Source organism: Canis lupus, chromosome 7 (assembly GCF_011100685.1).
Source record: "Canis lupus familiaris isolate Mischka breed German Shepherd chromosome 7, alternate assembly UU_Cfam_GSD_1.0, whole genome shotgun sequence".
NCBI lineage: Eukaryota > Metazoa > Chordata > Mammalia > Carnivora > Canidae > Canis > Canis lupus.
The window spans coordinates 56,158,760-56,179,531 of record NC_049228.1 but is presented as its reverse complement, the minus strand read 5'-3'; the positions used below and the strand labels follow the sequence as shown (position 1 = coordinate 56,179,531).

General features: G+C 36.4%; 1 protein-coding gene across 1 annotated transcript in view; it reads left to right on the top strand.

Annotated features, from left to right (window-relative positions):
* Positions 1 to 20,772, top strand: part of ASXL3 (ASXL transcriptional regulator 3) — a 187,639-nt gene that overhangs the window by 74,851 nt on the left and 92,016 nt on the right. Inside the window, exons 5-6 of the mRNA XM_038543569.1 lie at positions 9,012 to 9,133; positions 20,048 to 20,165. Of these exons, the coding sequence (XP_038399497.1) occupies positions 9,012 to 9,133; positions 20,048 to 20,165 (240 nt within the window). The remainder of the gene's footprint in view (positions 1 to 9,011; positions 9,134 to 20,047; positions 20,166 to 20,772) is intronic.

The following is a 20,772-nucleotide window of genomic DNA, read 5'->3' as shown; positions in this document are numbered from 1 at the left end:
ATATTACATGTTTAAAATCAAAAGCAACCATCCTATTTTTTAAAATGAAGAAACTGGAGAATGTACAATTTTCATCCACAGAGATCAAAAAAGGTTCTGCTTGTTATTAACCCTAATGGCTTTCAGGGAGGAAGCAGTATTCTAGCGGGGGAATTAGTATTTTAAAAGTCTCTATTTAGGGGGAAAAATTATAGAGAACATATATCCTATGTTTTAGTCCTTAGATCCCAGGGTAAATAATGATTCCAACATTTGAAGAATTTTATATGGTCCTTTTTCATTATTCTTTACGGCCAGCTTTATAAGTGGGTTTCTGATTGTATGATTCTTGGCAGAGTTGTGTTAACTTAATGAAACATTATTCAGCTCACTCTTTGTTTTCATTGGCTCAGAGGCCACAGTTTAAGGGGTCTTTTTTCAGAAGTGAAAAGTGCTTTAAGATGGCCTGAAGTGTGTGGCTAGGATCTCTGTTGAGACATCAATTACATACAGATGAGGAGCGTCCTGGAGGCCCTGAGAAGTGTACTAGTGAAGGTTTAGATGCCCTCAGGGAGTAGTCACACAGACAGTTTATCAGTGACAATTTTATATAGGGGAGCAGGGAAAAGAAAATGGGGCTGTGGAGCTGTGAAGACAGTGTTTTGAGTAATTTTGAAGGATATTGCTAACCTACTTCGTGTCTCTTTCCTCATGGTGAGATTGGTCTTGTTTGGCTGGAGGTTTTTCAGTAGCTAGTCCGGGGTTGCTCCAGCATGATTTCACATAGGATGGCACCCTCAATTTTTACCTGACAACCATTCCTCAGAATCCTGCAGATGACGGTTGGGAATTCTTTCATTGACTGGGTCCCCTGATTTTCTTAGGTTAATCGACTTAGTCTTTTCTTTAACGTTTCATTTTCCCTAACAGCTTGGTTAGCTCACGGAGACACCTGTTCTACATTGGTGGCCCCGAGGAACTTAAGTATGTGAAAATTATATTGTTTTAGTTACAAATGGAAGAAAATACGGAGGAAAGAGAATACTCTTCACAGTCAGAAAAGACCATTGGCAGGATATCAGACCTCCTCTGCCCACTCCTTTCTTATTCTCCCTTCTTTGATCCCAGCCCACAGCATTCATGAGAAATATGAGGGACTTCAAGTTGATGCAGGCTGGACCTCAAGCCAGCATTTAACTTAAGCCAGTCGATTCAGTTAGATATTATTCTAATAGTAAATGTCCAGAGGGATAGGAATCTCAGGCTCCTTTATATTTGCCTCTGTGTTTTGATAACCTTTATAGTCAAGAATTTTTTCCTTATGCTGAAATCTTTTTGTGCTTTTAATTAAACTAATTTTCTCCCCCCTCTTGTCTGATGATGAAGAACAGCTGGGCATCATCTCGATACCACCCCCTTCATCTTAACTTCTCCAAGTGACTTACCCCAGCTTTTTGAAACATTTTTGGTTTACTCTTTTCTTCTACCCATTAGGGACCTCTTTTTCTTGCATACTTGCCCTTGAACTATGAACTTTGATCTTGTAAAATGGGTTGGTCAGTTTTAATAGCTTAGAGTCATGGAGGAGAAGAAAGTTTTCTAAGCGCAGATAAAGTGACCCATTTAAATGTACTTTTCCCTTCTCTTGTGCTATGAGAGAAATATTTTATAATATAGAGATAGAGATTGTATAGAGAGTATGATCTCATAATAAAAGCAAACTCCCTCTCAAATAAAACCAGAATTAAAGGTATTCCCTCAGTTACTCATCTTAACTAGCCAGATTTCTGTTTGATTTATTAGTTTACAATTAGTATATAAGAACAAAGCACCTATTCTTTAAAAAGTAAAATACTTTCTTTCATTAATGTCAGATAATCCATTCTCTCTTTACTCGACAGTGTAGAGCCATTTCTCAAACAGTTAACCACCTCAGTACTTTATTTAGTTCCCTTTTATTGTATACTAGAGTTCTCTTTTATGTGTCAAAGTATAAAGCACTCAGTAGTGATGCCCATTGGTGAAGAAAACACTTACCCTTGACCTGTACCAACCTTTTAATGATATTCTTTCTACCTGCTTTTTGCTAGTTTTCATTTTCCAAGTGGATTGCTGTATTTCTGGGTAGATGTTTCGGGAACCTAATGCAGTGTAGAAGATCACAGGTGTTGTGCAGTATAAAAGAAATAGCTTCTACTGTTTTGCCCCCACACAGTTTATTGTGTTACTACTCTACATAATTTTGAGAGAGGAATCTGCAGGAAGGGGTTAGGTGGTGAAAAGCTAGTACTTATAGGATATGCTTTTTCTATTAACTATTCTTATTTCTGGTTTGAGTTTCTCTTTTCTGAGTTGAGAGGGATATTTTGTTGGATATCCAGAGATATTAGTATAACTGAATGGCTCTGGTGATAAATTGAGTACCTGTAGGAGAGATTCCTATAGAGGTACCTTTAGTGTGCACATGTTCTTCCTCGTTGCCTGGGGAGTTTCAGTGTCCTGTCCGCAGCAAACCGAGGTGTCTGTGAATCATCTGTGGACATTGCAATGAAATTGCAGTCTGTCCAGTTCCATGATACCTGATGAGCATCACTGGTAGCCTATGATATCAGCCTGATTACATCTTGTTAGGAGGATGTTCTTATTGATAGATGTTGCTGGTATAATTATCATCTGATTAACCATTCCTCTTGTTTTATTTTGTTCCCTTTTCTGCAAACCTCTTCTGACTAGGAAGAGGGCCTTCTTGGGCAAATGAAGCAGGATATAAAATACATTAAAAACTTCAGTTATATTAGCTGTATTTTATTCATAGATGATACTCTAAATAATATCGAGTATCAGTACTTAACAATATTTAGACAATTTGTCCCTTGAAAGTTTCTTAGAGGAAAAGAGCTTTTTTCATAATTTTATTGCCCCTATTTCTCTATGTAATTTTTGGCCTTTCTTGGCATATTATATGCTTTGGATGTTGTCTTTTATTGCAGTGAGGGAAGTTTTTAAAATCCAGATATCTATGCCTATCTTGGAATAAGGAATGCTTTTAAAGAAGGTAGTTCTCTCCTTAGTCTGGATCCAAAAAGGATTAAGGAATTACTTTTTCTCTGAAAGAAATGGATTCCAGGAAAGATTTTGGGGTCAAATCGGTTTGCCTGGTCCTCATTAAGTCATTTTTAACAGTTTCTGGCATGTATTTTGTTACTATATATATGTATCTAGAACATCTGATATGTATGAATAATTTCAACATAAGTATGATACATAAAGCGTACTCAATCCCAACAAGCTTTTTTAATTATTTGCCATCTGGGGATACTTTTGAATTGTTTGCTTACCTATTTTTCAGAACAAATTTTAGTTATTACTGGTAGGTTTTGTATGCTTGGCTTTCCTCAGGTAGAATTAATAGTTCTATACCATTGTTCTTAGAAAAAATACATTTAAAAAAAAGCTTTATCGTCTCAGTCAGGTCCTAGGTTTTATTTTATGTTGTCCCCGTGTATACAGTGCTTAGCACAAAAGTGCTCAGCAAAAGTTTATGAATAAATGATTCATAAATAAATAAGCTTCCTCTAAGATTCCATTTTCTTTTAACATGTGATTGAATTATAACTGGGCACAGTGTTATCCCTAAGATACCTTGTGCTCTTCAATTTATATCTTCTATTTATAAAAACTAAATTAAATCTATGGTGTATATCAGGATTATTTCTGCAGAGAATTACTTGGATAGCATCTAGTTCGATCAGAAAAATGAAAGGGAGTCATTGGAGGGAGAACTGATAGCAATGAAGTGGATCAAAAGCTGTTCTTCTTCCTGCCTGGATTAGACCTGCAAATACTAGTTACCTCTGATAGCCTGTTACTTATTGTGTTGTTTGGTGGGACATACAGCAATTACTATCTTTGTTGCAGTGACTATATTGTGTCCAGATCCTGGTCCCTGTTGTGGTTCTGCCTTCACGTATCTCCTGCCATTTCAAATAAGCATTGTGATTTCTGATTTTGACTTTTACATTATTTTTATTTTTATTTCATTATGCAAAGCCTCCAAACTGTCACTTTCTTCCTAAAATAAGGCAACAAGTCAGGATGGCAGAAGGAAGTTTATTGACATTGAGTGGCAGGTCATGTGACTTTCCACAGACATACATAGGATGTTTTGTGGTTGGTTTTCATATTTTTCCTACTTGATTTTAGGATGATTTTAAATTTTTTTGTAAGATAAAAAAATTCACTAATAATAAACTGCTTTGCTAGGGTCCCTTTCCATGAATTCCTATTTAAAGCAACAATTGAAAATTCACATTAAAAAATAGACACTTTAGATAAATTTAGTGAAAATCAAATTTAGCAATTTAGTAAACATTTATAGATTAACTACTCTGTGCCCATCTTTGCACTTAAGTCCCGAGTTGCCGAACCTGTGGATGATTGAGGCAGAGAGAAGCACCAGTTGCAGAGAGTGCCATGAATTCATATACTAAGTTCCAAGAAAACATGGGAAGAAGAGGAATAAGTTGACCTCATAGACTGGCATAGTCAGGAAGGCTTTGGGGAAGCTGTTTCAGTTTGGTCTGCCAAGATGAATTCGCCAGGCAAAGAAATGGAGAAGGGTATTTGGATGAAGGATAATCGGAGCAAATTATGGTAAATACAGCAAGTCACTGTGTTCAGGAAATACAGCAGGGTCTCGGCTGGTTGGGTCAGAGAGGATAGGAGTTGGGGAGGCAGACAAAATGTAAGACTAGAGAGAGAGACAAAGTCAAGGTTGCGTTCTAATCTCTCCCTTCTTTGTGGCTTGGTTTAAAGGTCAAAGCCTTCTTGTACACTTGTCAGTGGATTAGTAATTACAATGAGGGGAGCATTGTCCATAGCCTCTGTTACTTGGCTTTAAAAATATGAGTTCTAACCCATGTTTTCTAGTTTGATCTCATTTTCAAGTTGAATGGTAAATGAAAGAGAGGAGAGCAACATGGAGACTCCGAGTCAGAAATCCAGTCTTGCTGGACAGTCACCAGTGTCTCCAGCCTTCAAGACTGTTTCACGATGATGTGTAAGCCTCCATCTCTCTTATCTCCTAAGCCTCCTAAATAGACTATTTTGGATGGAGGACTTGGGTGAGAATGTGAGAGTGGGAGTAGTTAAGCAACAAATACTGAGAATCTCATTACCTGTTTGAATTTAAAACAAGCAGATTAGCTTTTAACTATATTGTTGGCTCTGCCTAGTTTTGGCAGCCATGCAAAATGTAGACAGAAATAGCATTTCTGTACATTTAAAAAAATATTTCCTTGTCTTCATTTTGTCCACCTACGGAAAGGGCAGGCAGTCTTGTGGGGTTTTGAGGTATAAATCCTGGCATTCGTTTTGTGATCACGCCAGTGAAGTTAGAAAAAAAAAAAAAAAAAAAAAAGCCCCATTCTTGTTTGAATGCCAAAAAGATATCACTTTCTAAGCTGCCTGTCAGTGTTTGATATTTATTGGATAAAACATCTGTCCTAATTCTTCAGTTTCCTGGTTTCTGTTGTAATTTCACATACAGGGAATTTCCCTTGGCCCTTTCTTTAACATTAATTTTTCTTTGGCTTGTATTTCAGAGGCCAGACTCAGTCCCTTATATAAATATTCAGGCAACTGTTTAAAATGAGCTGTGTATTATTTATTTATCACATCTGTTATTAACAAAGCTGCAAGAATTAAGTAAAAGTGAAAACCATGTATTTTGTCAGAATATGAATCTGCATGAACCTCTACAGTCCAACTATTTGGTGTTTTTCGATTCAGCCACCCTCATCATATACATGGCAAAAGAGTGAATAAAATCACTCATGCGCCCATGTTAAGGGTCAATTTTTGTCAGTACACAGACACACACACACCCCACATGCACATACACGCCACATATGCAGGTGCATTGTCTGGAGTTTCTGGATAACACTGTGCATTTTATTATTTCTGGACTTTTTTCCATAAAAATAAGGTATTTTTTTTAACTCAAAGGAACACTCACTTATAGATTTAATTTTCTATTACATTTACTTTCTAAAGATTCCATAATTATTTGATCAGAAATAAATGATTAGAGAAAAATTATTTGATTCAGGGAAATAGGACCATGTTTCAAAAGAGGGAATCAAGGAGGAAATTGACTATGTAGGAAGGAGTTTTCATGATGCTTCATTTGAGTATAGGATAGAATGTAAGATAAAGCAAAATAGAGTTGAGTTAAAAAAAATGAATCATCTTGAGAAAAAAAACTTCATAGGATTGCTTGATGCTGTTTCATTTTATTGTCCTGCCCTCCATCTGAAGTTCTGGGCTCCAGATTGAACCAAATCTTCCCTTTGGAAACACTAAATATATGTGAGTCATTATTAACCTGGTGTAATAGTGAATTTAAATCAAACTATGCATTATATTCTCTGATACTGAAATTGGTATTATGATACTCTATGGCTTCCTTGGGCAGAGAGAAATAGAGCAAGTTAAAAGATATCTGTTAGCCTCAGGAAGGAGGGCTGATTGTAGCAGTCAGATTAATGCAAGCAGTACCTCTTACTGTAGCAGTCAGATGAATGCAAGGGGGACAAGGCTTTAATTACACTCACTAATTCAGCATTTGTTGTTGTTTGTCCCTGCTTCATTGGCATTTACCTTTGAAAGACTTACAAATAAAAGCACTTCCTAAGCAAGTTGGTAAATTTGTCCAGTATGCAGAAGTGTCTCATTTTTTCACAAATTTCCTAAAATCCAACAGCATTTGGTTCTCCTTTTTAACTCATCAGTAAGTTTCCATTTGTCCAGTTGGAAATACTACTCTGAGAATGTGAAGTAATAAAACATATTTGCTAATGCACACTTTGTTCCTGGCTGGGCTTCTATTGCAACATTTAGGTCCATTCAATTGGAATCATTTGTCCCATCTGCCACCTTCCTCTCAATTCCTCAGTTCTTCACACTTTGTAGAGACTTCAAACATTGACGAGCCCATGTGTGTAATCACTGTAAAAGCAAATTTATCTTTGGAATGTAAACTGATGATTAATTTCTAATATTTCTTGAGTTAAGATTTGGCAGAGTGATACAATTTACTCTAGTGATCATTTCAAGGAGAAAAGCCTTGGAGTCCTATAGTTCAGGGTAGCAGTGTTATAAAATGTTTCTACATTTTAATGTTAACTACAACCTTAGACTGTTTTAAGGAAAAGTATCATATGATACCAAATAGAAACAAGTCAGCTGATCTTTAATTCAGAGACTTCTCTTAACTCTATGGATGGGCAAATCCTTTTGGCTTCTTCAACCCTATTATTTCCTGGGCCAATCACTCTCACCCACAGTCCTACATTTTTTCATGTTGTGGTTAAATGACTTGATCTCCCTGCCTTTATTAACTTCCTGTTTCAGTACCTTCAGGATGCAGCTAAATTAAACTTCTATAGACATTGAATTTTCTACATCAGTTCTGGGCTTTTAGGCCAAATATGTAAGTGGGAAATTATGGCTCTGGCCCTGGCTCCCAGCTCTGCTATTTTGTTGACTTTGTTACTGTGGGCAAGTTGTTGAGCATTTCTGGGCTCTAGTTTTCTCTCTCCAAAACAGGGACAGTACCTTTCCATCTTGCAAGGAAGTAGCAATGAATTGTCAAGGATGAAATGAGATCACATATGTAAAGTGCTTGGCATTAAAAACTAACAATTATTGTCCAAAACTTGTTCATTTTGTTTAGTAATCAGCAATTTGATTACTTTCTGTATTAAAATAAAACCTGACTACCTCTTTTTTCCCCAGCATTCTTTCATGAGCATTTTTATTTCTAGGCAGCATGTGCTTGAGTCTATCTAAAGCAGCTTGAGTGTTCGCAACACTCTGCACGTGCATTTGCTTCCATTTTTGACTAGAATAATTTTTATTCCTCCACCTGCCTCTAAAGCTCAGGTCAGAATTCTCTACGTTTCTGTTCCTTGGAAAATTTTCTTGGATTAGTGTTAACCCTGGTGCCCTTAAGAAGTCATATTTTGAGCTTTTCCAATATGTTCTCAAGCTATTTTTTTCCATCCAACTTCTTGCCTCCTGCCTTTGACATATGCCTCCATTCTGCCACTAATCCTAGTGCTTCCTTACTTTGATTTTTTCCAAAAACCTCCTTCCCCTCTGGCGTACATAGAAAAGGTTGTGCATAGAAAAGGGTCCGCATCTGTGCTGCTGCCAGAGTCAGGCACAAAAAAAGGTACTGTCTCTGTTTTGTCTCTTAGGTGGTAGGTTTGGGGACTGAAGAAGAGTGGCCGTTCTAACCCAGGTTTCACAGAACAGAGAGTGAGTGTGGGCCCTTGTCACCCATGTTAGTGAGACATTGGTTCTTCTAAAAGCAGCCTTTATGAAGAAAATGTCCTCTGTTGAATAGACAACAGGTACGCTTGACTTGGGCAAAAATGGACAGATTATATGATTATCTGCAGAGGACTTGATTTCCTTGAAAATAATTTCCTTAAATTGACATCCAACATTTTGGATTTTATTTTCCTTCTCCATGATAGATGACTTGGTCCATAGGAGAAAATAAACATGTCCCAGAAGGCCACAGAATCTATTGAAAGAGGGCTGCTAAGTGGAAGAAGACAATGGTGGTTGGTAGATTTAAAACAATTTCATTAATTTACATGCTTTCTTCAAAATACCCATTGCCCAATCTGCATATTCGGACTTGGAAAGTATCTACTGATTCCCAAGTCTTGAGTTAGAAATTACACTCTTTTTTTATGTCTGCACAATAGCCCTATGGCATAGAAATTATCATCAATTAGTGGGTAAGGAAACGGAGGTGTAGAGAGGTTACATGTAACTGTGACCACACAGTTATTAAGTGATCCTTCTCTCAAATCTAGATACTCGTCTTTTTACTGTGCTATTTGGCTTTATTTTAGGTATCCATTTTCAATTGGAGAGAAGCTCCAAGCGAGTTAATTACAGTGGATATAAAAAAAGGAATTCAAATTAGTAATATCATTATCTCTCTCTGTTTCTAGTTTGTGCAAAGCAGGTAACTGATGAAGCATCTTCCACTCGAGATTCAAGCCTTACTAACACAGCAGTGCAAAGCAAGTTAGCGTCTTCCTTTCAGCAACACACCAAAAAGGCTCTTAAACAGGTAAGAGAACTGGCATTTGTTCTTTGTTCGGCCTACTTAAAGTAATGGGCATTATGTGGAAAAAGTGAAAATCAATAAGAACCTAGCAGTCAGAGAGCAACAGGGATGTCCTGAATTCAACCACTTTCATAATAGTCATACACTAATTTTACTCTATGCTAAAAACTAGGAGAGGCTTGGCAGAGAACTTTGATGTAAAACAGAGGAAAAATGTGCTCAGAACCATAAAAACTTATATTAAGATTTTCTCATGTAAGGGTTGTAGTAAACATATTGGCTTCATAAACGCATATCTTGAAAATAATGTCTCTCTGGTCTCATGTTTGATAGTTGATGTAAGAAATAAACAGATAATTTCTTTCTTGTGACTGAGATATGGCACATTACAAATGAGGAAAATAGCAATTGTGGCTCCTTTTTATCAAGCATGTCCATCAGGGAGTGAGTGGTATTGAACGGAGGTTAGTTGTACAATATCATCTTGATATTACCTAAGCAGTCTTGATCTCTGTGCCTTGCACTGTGATGGTGATAGGAGGGAATGGTTGGAAGGTTGGGGTCTAGGCTCTGAAATAACCCAGTTTGAATTCCTGTGACTCTGGGCAAGACACTTTTTTTTCCCTCTGAATCTCAAATTTCTTCTCTAGAGAATGTGGAAAATAATGATACATTTCACATGGGAATGATCTGAGAAGTATGTGAGATGAGACATTGAAAGCAAGTGGCAGAATGAGTGAACCCTAATCACCACTCAGTATATGTTAGCTATTGCTGCCATGCTGGCAAATTCCAAATTGTGTGTGGAAGAGGAAGAGGAGATGCTATGGTTAAATGGGGACAGTGCATGATGGTAATGCTGTCAGGAAAGCTTTTACATGTGACCTTTCATGTGAAAACTCATGGCTTTCCCTTGTTTAACTGCTTTCCTCTTCCATATTTTATTTTGCTCTTTCTGTGACAGCCCCCTCCATCACACCTCCTGCAGACCTTACCAAGCGTAGAAATAGAAGTATTATTCTAGTGATATATTTGTAACAAGGAAAAAGAAACCATTTTTGTAAGTTAATTTTTTAAGTCTCATTAATCTATAACACTTCTTAATAGTCCTATCCAGTCTTCCAGAAGGTCTACCCCTACCTTCTCATCTACTTCAAACAAGGAGACTTAAGAAAGAAACTCAACATTTTTGTACTGAATTACATTACTTTTCTATTTTGTGTTAATTATTGAAATTGCAGTATTTCCTTTCATTGGTATTATATTTAAGATAATTAGTGTTGCATCAAATAGTCTTTGGTGAGCTTACCATTTATATCTTGTAAAATGTTTTAGGCCAAAGAACAAAATTGAATTCAATGTTGAGATCCCTTTTTAACTGATGAAATAAAAGATGGATAACAGTGAGAAGGTCCAGGAAAAGGCTTACTTAGGCAGCAAATAGGATGCAGACAATAAAACACTAGCCAGGAGAGAACAGAGGATACAGAGCTGGGTACTGGTATTTGTGGCATTTAGGAAACATAGATGCCGTCATAAATGAAAGTCATACTTCTGAAGGGCAGCGATTTATAAAATGTGTATACCATGAAGTATTCCTGTATGTGAATGTAAAGATAAAGATTCAGATCTGTGTATTGTCATATCTCGCTCTTTTTTACTTTCCTCATTTTGGTTTCATATCATTTGAACATTTTTTATATTACTAAATAATTTCACAACTTTGAGTTAGTGCTTTTGTGTTGCGGTAGAGCATGTGTTTGTGGGAAGTTCCACTTGCTTGCTTCAGGCCTAAGCCTTGTTTTAAGAAACCAGTCCTGTAAGCTTCTTAATGCCCTGAAAGAGCTACATGTTAATTTCTTAAAATTCTATTGTATAACCAAATACAAAATTAGCTACTATGAGAATGTGCCACAATATGTAGCAGATATGCTAATGTTTGATTAATAATCAAATTCATATTTGAAATACATTTAGAAAAAAGCTGTTCTTGCAGAATTTTGCCCAGATTCCCTGTAATTGCTGAATTTCTTAAGACAGCATTTCAAGAATTGACTGAACATGAGGCATTTTAAATTGTAGCAGCCTCAGCAAATCTGCAGCTTTCTTTTCTTTTAGATAGTTGAATGGCTATGACCATGTAGAATTCTTTGTAAGTGTATATATACATATGTGTACATATATATGGGTTCTGCATTCATGAACATATATTTTATGTGTATACATGCATATATAAATCCTCTTATGAATGTAGGGCCAACTGAATGACCCTAATAACAATTACATTCGCTGGTATTTACTTTTCTGAATTTTTGGCATTATGCTCTGTATTTTATATATACTATGTCACTTAATCCTCAGAGAAATCCTTTATTGTATGTACTAGCATTCCCATTTTTCAAATGAGGAAAATAAGGCTCAGAGAATATAGGTAACTTGCCCACAATTGTCCAATGAGTACATTTTGGAGATGACACTTGAACCCAAAATCATAGTTTTAGATTCTTCCCTCTTAACTGAGACTGCCTTTTAGCATATGATATGTAATATGATAGATAAATTTTTGACATCCAAGGAAATTTACATTCTTCAGTATTTGTATAGCATAAGGAATGCAATACAGCATGATTATTAAGAATATTATTTTTGAACACAGACTGTTTATGTTCAGTATCAGCACATATTACTGTTAGACACTCAAATATATCAAATATATAGCTCATAACATTTTACTAGAAGTATATTTTGGGTCAGTAGGGCTTTAGTAGTTTGTAAACTGGCCAGTGTAGATTCTTAGAAAGAAGTAGATGGAAAATAAGAAATAAACAAAACAAAACAAAATAAAACCTTATAAAAGCCAGTGGCTTTATAAGCATAAGTGTAGTAAAATAATAATCATAGTAATAATAATATTATTATTCAAAATAATCATTAATGCAAAATAAGCCAGACATAATTACTCAGGTCTGAGGCCCCATCCCCCCGAAGCATGTTGTATAGGGAGTGGGTCCTTTTACTTTGCAATACTACTCATTGTATTATAATTATAGTCTGGACAATATGGAGGCTATAACGTCCCTTGACTATTGACATAGAATATTTTCATTATGCTTCTAAATATTTGCATCCCTTTTACTTTCTGATCATCAAAATGTTAGTTAACATCACATGTTAGAGTATGAATAATAATATATCGTTATGTTGGTAGATTTTTTTTCTGAATAAGCATATTCCAAATAAATACATTCGGAAGCCTCTGGAGAGTAGCAGATTGCTGATTCTTACCTTGTTCCCTGTCTTCTTTCTGCCTTGTTATTTTAGTTGTAATGATCCTAAAAAATATGAAATGATTAGATTTTGAATTTTAAAGAAGGATAATTAAGAAAGATTAAATTTTGGAAGTTTTTAAACAGCAGAATCAAATGAAAGATTAAGGAAGGGTGAGTTCTGTTATGATGGGATGTAACATGGTGTAGAACAGAACCTTTCTATGTTGTTGCTGTTGTTTTATTTGACTTCCTTTATTATTTATTTAGGGTGGTAGAATTTATCCATAAAGTTGCAGATCTTTTGCCCTCTTTTCTTATCACAAAGCAGATACAGTGTTGGTATTTTGCTTTAGCTTTATATGTTTGACCAATACTGTGAAATTCCAAAGGTTATGTTGCATGATAGCAGTTTCTGAACATGGGCGTTGACATTTAGCATATGAGCAACAATGCAAGTTGGTGGTGCCTGACTCAGCCAGCTGTTTCATATGTGTGTATTTCTAATTATTTTAGCATTCACAGCATGTGATATTTTCAGATTTTTCAGTGAAGGGCTTTTTGCATTCAGTCAGTGCATTCTTAAGTTACATTGTTAGTGTTGTTTTTCTATTATAATAAAACAGGCATTACTTGTTTATGCAAATTCTAAGTTAACACAAAAGCCTGTGATTTTAGGTTTTATTTCATTTTTCATTAGAGTAGAAATGAGGACCATTTTATTTAGAGTTATCTGACAAGCTTTCTGTTTAAAAAATAAGATGCTTATTTAAAGGGTTTTTTTTTTTTTTTTTTGGTTTCTTTTATAAAAGAACATCACAATACATCTCCAGAGAAAATCATGCTCAACCCATTTCTTTTGATTTCTTTCCTTTTGCTTTTGCTTAAAGCCAGAATTGTAATTGATGAATGATAGGATCTTTACTTTTCCCTGACTGGTTTAGATCTGTTATGTGTTTCCTTTAAAAAATAAGTTTATTTCCAAGTTTAAGCCTGTAAATTTCTTTCATACTGTATAATACCTGGAAGTATTAAACTTGGTTAGTACCATGTACTCTGTGGAGCTTGGTCGTGTTGGACATTATATATGTGGGCAGCTCAAAGGTATATTCCTTCACAGCTGACTGCATTTACACTTACCATCTTCTTATTTAATTTTTTTAAGGTTTTATTTGTTTATCTGAGTGGGGGCGGAGGGCAGAGGGACCAGCAGACGCCCTGCTGAGCAAGAAGCCCAATGGGACACTCAGTCCCAGGACCCTGAGATCATGACCTGAGCCAAAACCAGGGCTTTTAACCCACTGAGCCACCTGGACACCCTTATTGAAATTTTGATAGTGTTTCTGGATTTGAAATTACAGAATTTAAAGTTGTTCAGTAAGATATTCCATTAGCATTTTGAAGAGCTAAGGCCTGAGTAGTCAGAAAGTACCTCATTGAAATCATACCCCTCAGTGAAATCATACCCCTCTAGGCTAACATAGTAAGACTTACTATATAATGTCAATGTCAAAATAAAACAATGCTATTCAGATTGAGCAACAAGGCCACCTCTAGCTAGTTGAGACCTCTGGTGTGGAGTAGAAAAAGCTGCTTCTCATAATTTCACAACAGAATAAAATCTCCCCTTTCAGGGTACCCTTATGCAGAGCAAACCTCCCACGACCATCTAAAGTGACCCTCCTATTCTTATTTTCTTAATCTGTTACATGGCTTTTTATTTTCCAGGCTGTGGAATATCCAAATTTAAATAATGATTAGTTGCATTTAACTTCTGTTATATTTGTAATATATGATGTAAAACAGAAATTTTCTTTTTCTTCTGGAATTTTAGCTAAAGCTTAAAACTGAGGACAGTGGGATAGAAGTATACCTGCTGTAAAGGGAGGTGCTAGACACAGTCTCAGAGGACTTAGTGAGAGAGGCCAGATGGCCCTGGACCATCCCCCAGCAACCAGTATAAAAAAATAGCTTAAGATTCATTTCAAGGAGCATTAATTAAAGGGATTTTATAAAACTGGATAGAACTCTGCTACATCCTTCCTCTCTCTCTCTCTCTCTCTCTCTCTCTCTCTTTCTCGGTGAAAGGCACAGTCTACATGAGAGGAAGACTCAGAAACACTCATGAAAAGGGAGTTCCCAGGAAGGGAACGTGGTATCTCACACACTGTTAGGAAGCTTTATAAGATTATATATATATATACTTTATATGATATATATATATATATATACTTTATATATATAAACTCATATATATATATGAGTTTTATACACACACATATATATACACAGATATATATACTATATGTAGTTATAGTTATAACTAGGTAATAGATATGTAGGTAATATAATCTGTATAACTAGATAATGTACAATATACAAATCTAGCAGTTGGCCTCTGCCTCCCCAAAGATTGTGGTGCTGTGACTATTATAACACAAGGTAAAACGGCGTTGACCTATTTTTCTCCTCATTTTCAACTCCAGTCCTGGGGAACCCAGAAAAAGAGGAAGGAAATAGAGGAAGAGTAAAATCGAGAATCTATTCACTAATGAAGCTTTTTTGATCTGAGTCATAGGCGTGGCCTGGGGAGAGCAGAAAGAAGGCTTTATATTTGACCTCATGTATTTAAACCTGAAAATGAGACTATATAAAAACTTGAAGACAATCCAAGAAGCTGTGGGTTCTATGTAAAATATTGTTCAGAAATGAGCAAGGGAAATGGGTCAGAAATGTGTGAAGGCAATTTTAAGAGAATAAAATTATTTCTTGTTTCATGCTGATTTCTGCCTTATGAATAAACCAGTTATATATTTTAAAGAGAGACAGAAGAGGGATTTTTTTATTTTTATTAAAATTATTTTTAATTTTATTTATACTTAGTATAAATATTATATATTAAATTTATTTCATAATTTTATTTATACTTAGTAAATATTTATGAGCACCTAGTATAGCTCAGGTAATCTTCTAGGCACTTGGGGATATGTCAGTGAACAAAAAAGATGAAAATCCTTGTCTTCCGTAGAGTCTGTATTCTAGGTTGGGAAAGGCAAGAAAATGACATTGCACAGTTTATTTTTCCATGTGGGGAAAAATAAAGTAGAGTGGATGTTGGGGATCGAGAATATGGTGGGAAAAGCAGTATAAGAGTGTGTGATTTGAATGTTTGTGTCCCCCCACATTTGTATTTTGGGATTCTAAGGTTCAGTATGATGGTATTCGGGGATGAGGTCTTTAGGAGGTGGCTTAGGTTATGAGCATGGGGCTGTCATAAATGGGATTAATATTCTTACAAAAGAGACCCCACCAGAGTTCCCTAGCCACTGTCTGCCATATGAGGGTACAATGAGAAGCCCACAATCCAGAGGAGGGGCCCTATGATCTTGGGCCTTTGACCTCCAGACTCTGAAGAATGAATTTCTATGGTTTGCAGGTTACCCAGCCTGTGGTATTTTGTTATAGCAGCCCAAAATGGGCTTAGGCAGTAAGAAAGGTCTCAAGTATATGAGGAAATGAGCCATGCAGATGTTGAGGGAAGAGCGTACTGTGTACAGAAAAGAATTCATGCAGAGGCTCTGAGGCAGAAGAGTTCCTGGTGTGTTTAAGTATCCTTCCCTAAGTTGCTCAAAATGCTCAGAATTGTTAAGAACTTTGCCCAAGGTGTGAGATGTAATGTACTTCATGCCGTGGAGCCTTAAAATGTATGCTGAAAAAGTGCATAAAGGCAAACGGCATTTATTTGTTGAAAGACACACTTTGCTTTCTTTTTGCTGGGCCTCTTTCACGTCTTTGGTGCAGAGGTGCTGGAGTGGTCACTTTGGGCTGTGGGACAAGACTGAGGTTGTAGAGGTGCCTTTGCTTTGAACATACATCTCTTGTTCCTAATAAACACTGGGCAGTCATTTCAGGGAATTCTTTTCCATTTCCATAATCTTCCTGGTCCTCCTTTTGAGCTCCCCAAGTTATTTGTTCCTTGAACCACCAAAGACTTCCTGTGAGGTCTAATACTAATACTAGACTGGAGATCCTGACATCTTCATGTGGCTGGTTCTCCTTTCACTTGGGTTTTGTCTCAACTGTCACCTCTCAAGAGATTTTTCTTCCCACCCCAGTTACTCTACTTCCTCATCCTGGCATAATTATATTAGTGCTTGTATGTATATAAAATTATTATGTTTATTTTATGTAATTCCTTAGTAGTCTTTTGCTAAAATGTAAAATAAAACAAAGCTTTTGTCTTGTTCATTGCTAAGGATCAGCAGTGTGTACGCTGTACTACAACAGAATAAGTCCTCAAAAAATGCATTCATTGCAGAATGGGTAAATTATATAAGAAGTAACATTTATTGAATATTTACTATGTGCTACAAATAGCATTAAATACTGTTATGTGGATTTCCTATTTAAAACATCTTAAACATCTATTGTCTTCATTTTATGGGGACATATTACCCACGTAATTTAGCCAGCATTTTCCAGCTGGTTAGTTTATTTTTTCTCTGACTCTGCAACCCTGCTCTTACCCATCACACCACACAGACACAGTCATTAGAATGGCTCTGCACTGTTCCCTAGTCCTCTGTAGGTCAGCATGTTCGAATAGGGGGAATTTAATACCTCTATTGGGCAGTGGTCAGACTCATTTATTTGAGGAAGTGAGGAGCATTGGAAATGTGTGTAGTAGATCTGAAAGATTGGTGCCCTCAGGCTGAATTTAACTCAGAGTCATCTTTGTTTTGTCTGGCAGTTTGTTTAAAACAGGAAAGCTCACCTAAAAATCCAGTTGTGTTGCATTTCTTGAGTACTTACTGCCTCCTCCAATGGGGCATGTGCTTTTCTCACTCACTTCAGCCCCCCCACCCCCATCACTATTTTACCCTAGCCCATATACTCCAAAAAAGCATTTCACATTTGTGAGGAGACATGCAGCATATGTTTGAGTAGTTGATGTACACCTAGTTGCAGAAATAGTTACATAATCCAAAAAAACCCATGAACAGCCAGCTACTCTACTTGTAGGATTAACACCATACAGCAAGAGAACAGAAATCACCATAATGCAGGAACCACTGTACAACCTGCCTCATGGACATGGCAGGTGCCAGAGTTCTCTTACGTGGAGCCCACACTATCCCAGACAACTCAATTACTGAGCATTGTTTTCTGTACCTCCATCCACATTCTGATCTACTTGGAAGTTGTCCCTAGTGTCTAGAGTCAAATAAATCCTGCTTTCTGGGAAGTGAACTGGAATCTGCAAGTTAGCCTAATGTGACTATAGATCTAGTAAATGTGATTAAGATGCCCCTTCTGATAACTGAACCATGATGCTCCTCAAGTTTGCCTGGTAGCCTACTTCACTGCCATGACTGGCCTCATAAGGAACAAAAACTTCCCAATTTTTGTTCTCTGCCCCCTAGAGATTGTTATTCAGGGTCAAATATAATACATGCTTTTCAGAAGTAAAACAGAAAAGTATACATATTTTAAATACACTTAAAACAATTTTCTTTATATTGTGGGCATTTAGTTTTGGTCACCTGTTGACACATTGTTTCATTTTAGCATTAAAAAATACTGTATTCAGAAATATTTCTTTAAATTTCTGAATAGTAAATGCATGTTTAGACAAAAATCATTGAAATGGTCTCAATATTGATTATTCCTTTATCCCTACTTGGCTCCACCTTGAAGCTGCAGGTTTTTCTTATTATATTATCTCTGTCATGGTTTCTTTCTGTCCAGCTACTAATTTGTCTGTAATAGAGTCCTCTCAGCTCTAAAAGTTGATGACAAAATTATTACTTTAATAATTATTTACCACAAATCCTATAAAAAGACATACCGTTTTTATGATTCCACTTCCTAGGTGGGCCCTTTGTTATTTCACATTCTTACTTAACCAGTGTTTTCAAATATATACCTACCCTCCCTAATGTAAAATGAATGCTTTTAAAATACCCACTTGGATTGCCAAGGGAAGTAGTTGAAGTCTATGATGTATAGACCTCTAAAAATTAATCATTCTTTGTACACGTTTTATTGTTCTGTGAAGTCTTATGGAGTGGGCAAAAATGGACTTAATTGTAATTAAGGCACTGTGTTGCTTCCTTCTGTTTTATTATTGGTTTGATAGGTTAATGTCTATAAAGTGCTCTGAGCTCTTACACCAGGCTGTAAGAGATTTATGCAGTTGTATACACCTTGATGAAAGTAAGGGTAAATGTCTTAAATATTTTATAGCACACATGGTCTCATTAAATATATTATTGACAGCAAGCTGAAGATGAGGAGCAAGGCATTTTGTTCATTTTTCTTATCTCTTGCCCCCTACACAGGGCCTGGTACTTTGTAAAAGCTCAGTAGATATAAGAATTGGAGGGAAGTTGCTTGCTTTATCATTAGCCAACAGTATCATTTGTAATAGATTTCCCAAGCCATTCACTTTCCCATCTGCTTCTAAATCTCCTATGAAGAGGCCTTCTCTCATTTAAATGGTATTTAATTTTTTACTTCTGTAATTATTTGATTACTAAATCTTACTGTCTACAGGTTGGACATTCAACTAATACCCTTTGCAAATAAAATGACATTGTTTCTGACAGCAGGGGATATACAGCCAATGCAGTATTTTAGGAGGTTGTGACAACTCCTAGTCGAAGAATATAAATCAAGTAACTGAGTTGTTATAAAATGGGTAGAAATGACACAGAAACCAGGAATAAAAATGTTTGAGACTGTCTGTGGTCAGCCTTTTAACCTTTTGAGGAGTTTTAGCATCCCTGTAACTGTGAATTTAATGTCTCTTCAGTCTAGTGTGCTGAAGACCCTTTTTATTACAGGTAATTTTCTGTGTAAAGTGATCCGCTGGATAAGCTGTATTTCAAAACTTTTAAATGTCTTTTATTACATTATCATCACCGTGGTTGATTCATTTATGAAACACAAAGCACTCCCATTTGGAGAGATTTATTCTCGTATCATTTTTTTTTTTCCCCTGGATTTGCCAGAACGCCGTCATGTTCGTGTTCTGAAGGTTAATGCCCAAAGTCAAGCAGACAGAAGCCAAGTGCTGCAAGGTTTCCAAGATTAGGACTGATTCCCTTCACAGAAATAAATGATTCCTGCCATGTTCAGTGATTTTGTGCAGCGCTCCCCACGGCTGAGTGAGTGCATCAATACTGTAGTCCTTACCTGCTGTACATACTGATGACACTCGGTGTTAACTTGATTGACCGAGCAGGCCACTGAAGAAGACGCACCTGCAAGAGAAGTGCAGACACATCTATTTTTATCCTGGTCTCGAAACATTTATTTTACATTTATTTTACTTGGGAGTCATGGTTGCAAGTTCCATGGGCTCCCAAGCCACACAGCTAAGGTAGAACTGTGCTATAAGTGCTGCTTTGTCTTCAGAATTAGACTCCAAATGGTCTCAGGTTGCTACCCTTTGCCAAAGCCTAATTTTAGGCTTTTGAGGGAAAATGACATGAAGAGGACTATTAAGAATCAGGACCAATTAGTGACTCTGTGGAATTTAAGTCTCTTAAGAGGTTGTATCTAACGATGGGCAAAATGGATCATTTATTTCAATTATGAGGCATCATTTTGGCTATATTTGTATGTTATATTTTGTTATGTTTTGTAGGCTTTGAGGCAGCAGCAGAAAAGAAGAAATGGAGTCTCAATGATGGTAAACAAGACTGTTCCTCGTGTTGTTTTGACACCATTAAAGGTGTCTGATGAGCAGTCGGATTCGCCTTCAGGTAAAGCGCTAAAATATTGTATGCTTGGCCAGTTTCTTCCCGGAGGAGACTTCTTCACTGAGAGAGATGTCAGGAATTTTCTCTGCAACCGAATAATATTTCTACTAGAGGTTTCGTTTTAATTTTTTATTTTTTTTAGACTTTGGACTCTTTCAGTGATACAAAAATAATAAGACATTTCGCTCTTAAAAAAAGAAAAGGCAGCAGCTCGCTCATCATCAAAGGACTTCATTTTCTAATGTCAATAGGTGTAAGAAAATGTGTGGTACTGCTAGGTGGATTTTTTTGTTGTTGCTCTGGCTTTTGTTTGAATGTTGAACTTTAATGGTGGACCACATGCTGATGTGTAATGCCATCAAAAGCAGTTCTTCCGTGAGTGTGAATTTGTTTTTCAGTCTTCTGCTGCAAAATCAGGCATCCTTTATTAGTTTCTGTGTTCTGGGAACATTCTTCTCACCTCAGTACAGCCCTGACCTTTTCTTCTAATTTACCTTCTGTCACTTTATCAGTTATGTACCATTCTATTTATTATAGATTGATGCTTGCATTTTCTGTTCCTATTTCAACATAAAGTTGTTTATAAAGGTATGATCTCTCCTTCTCCTCA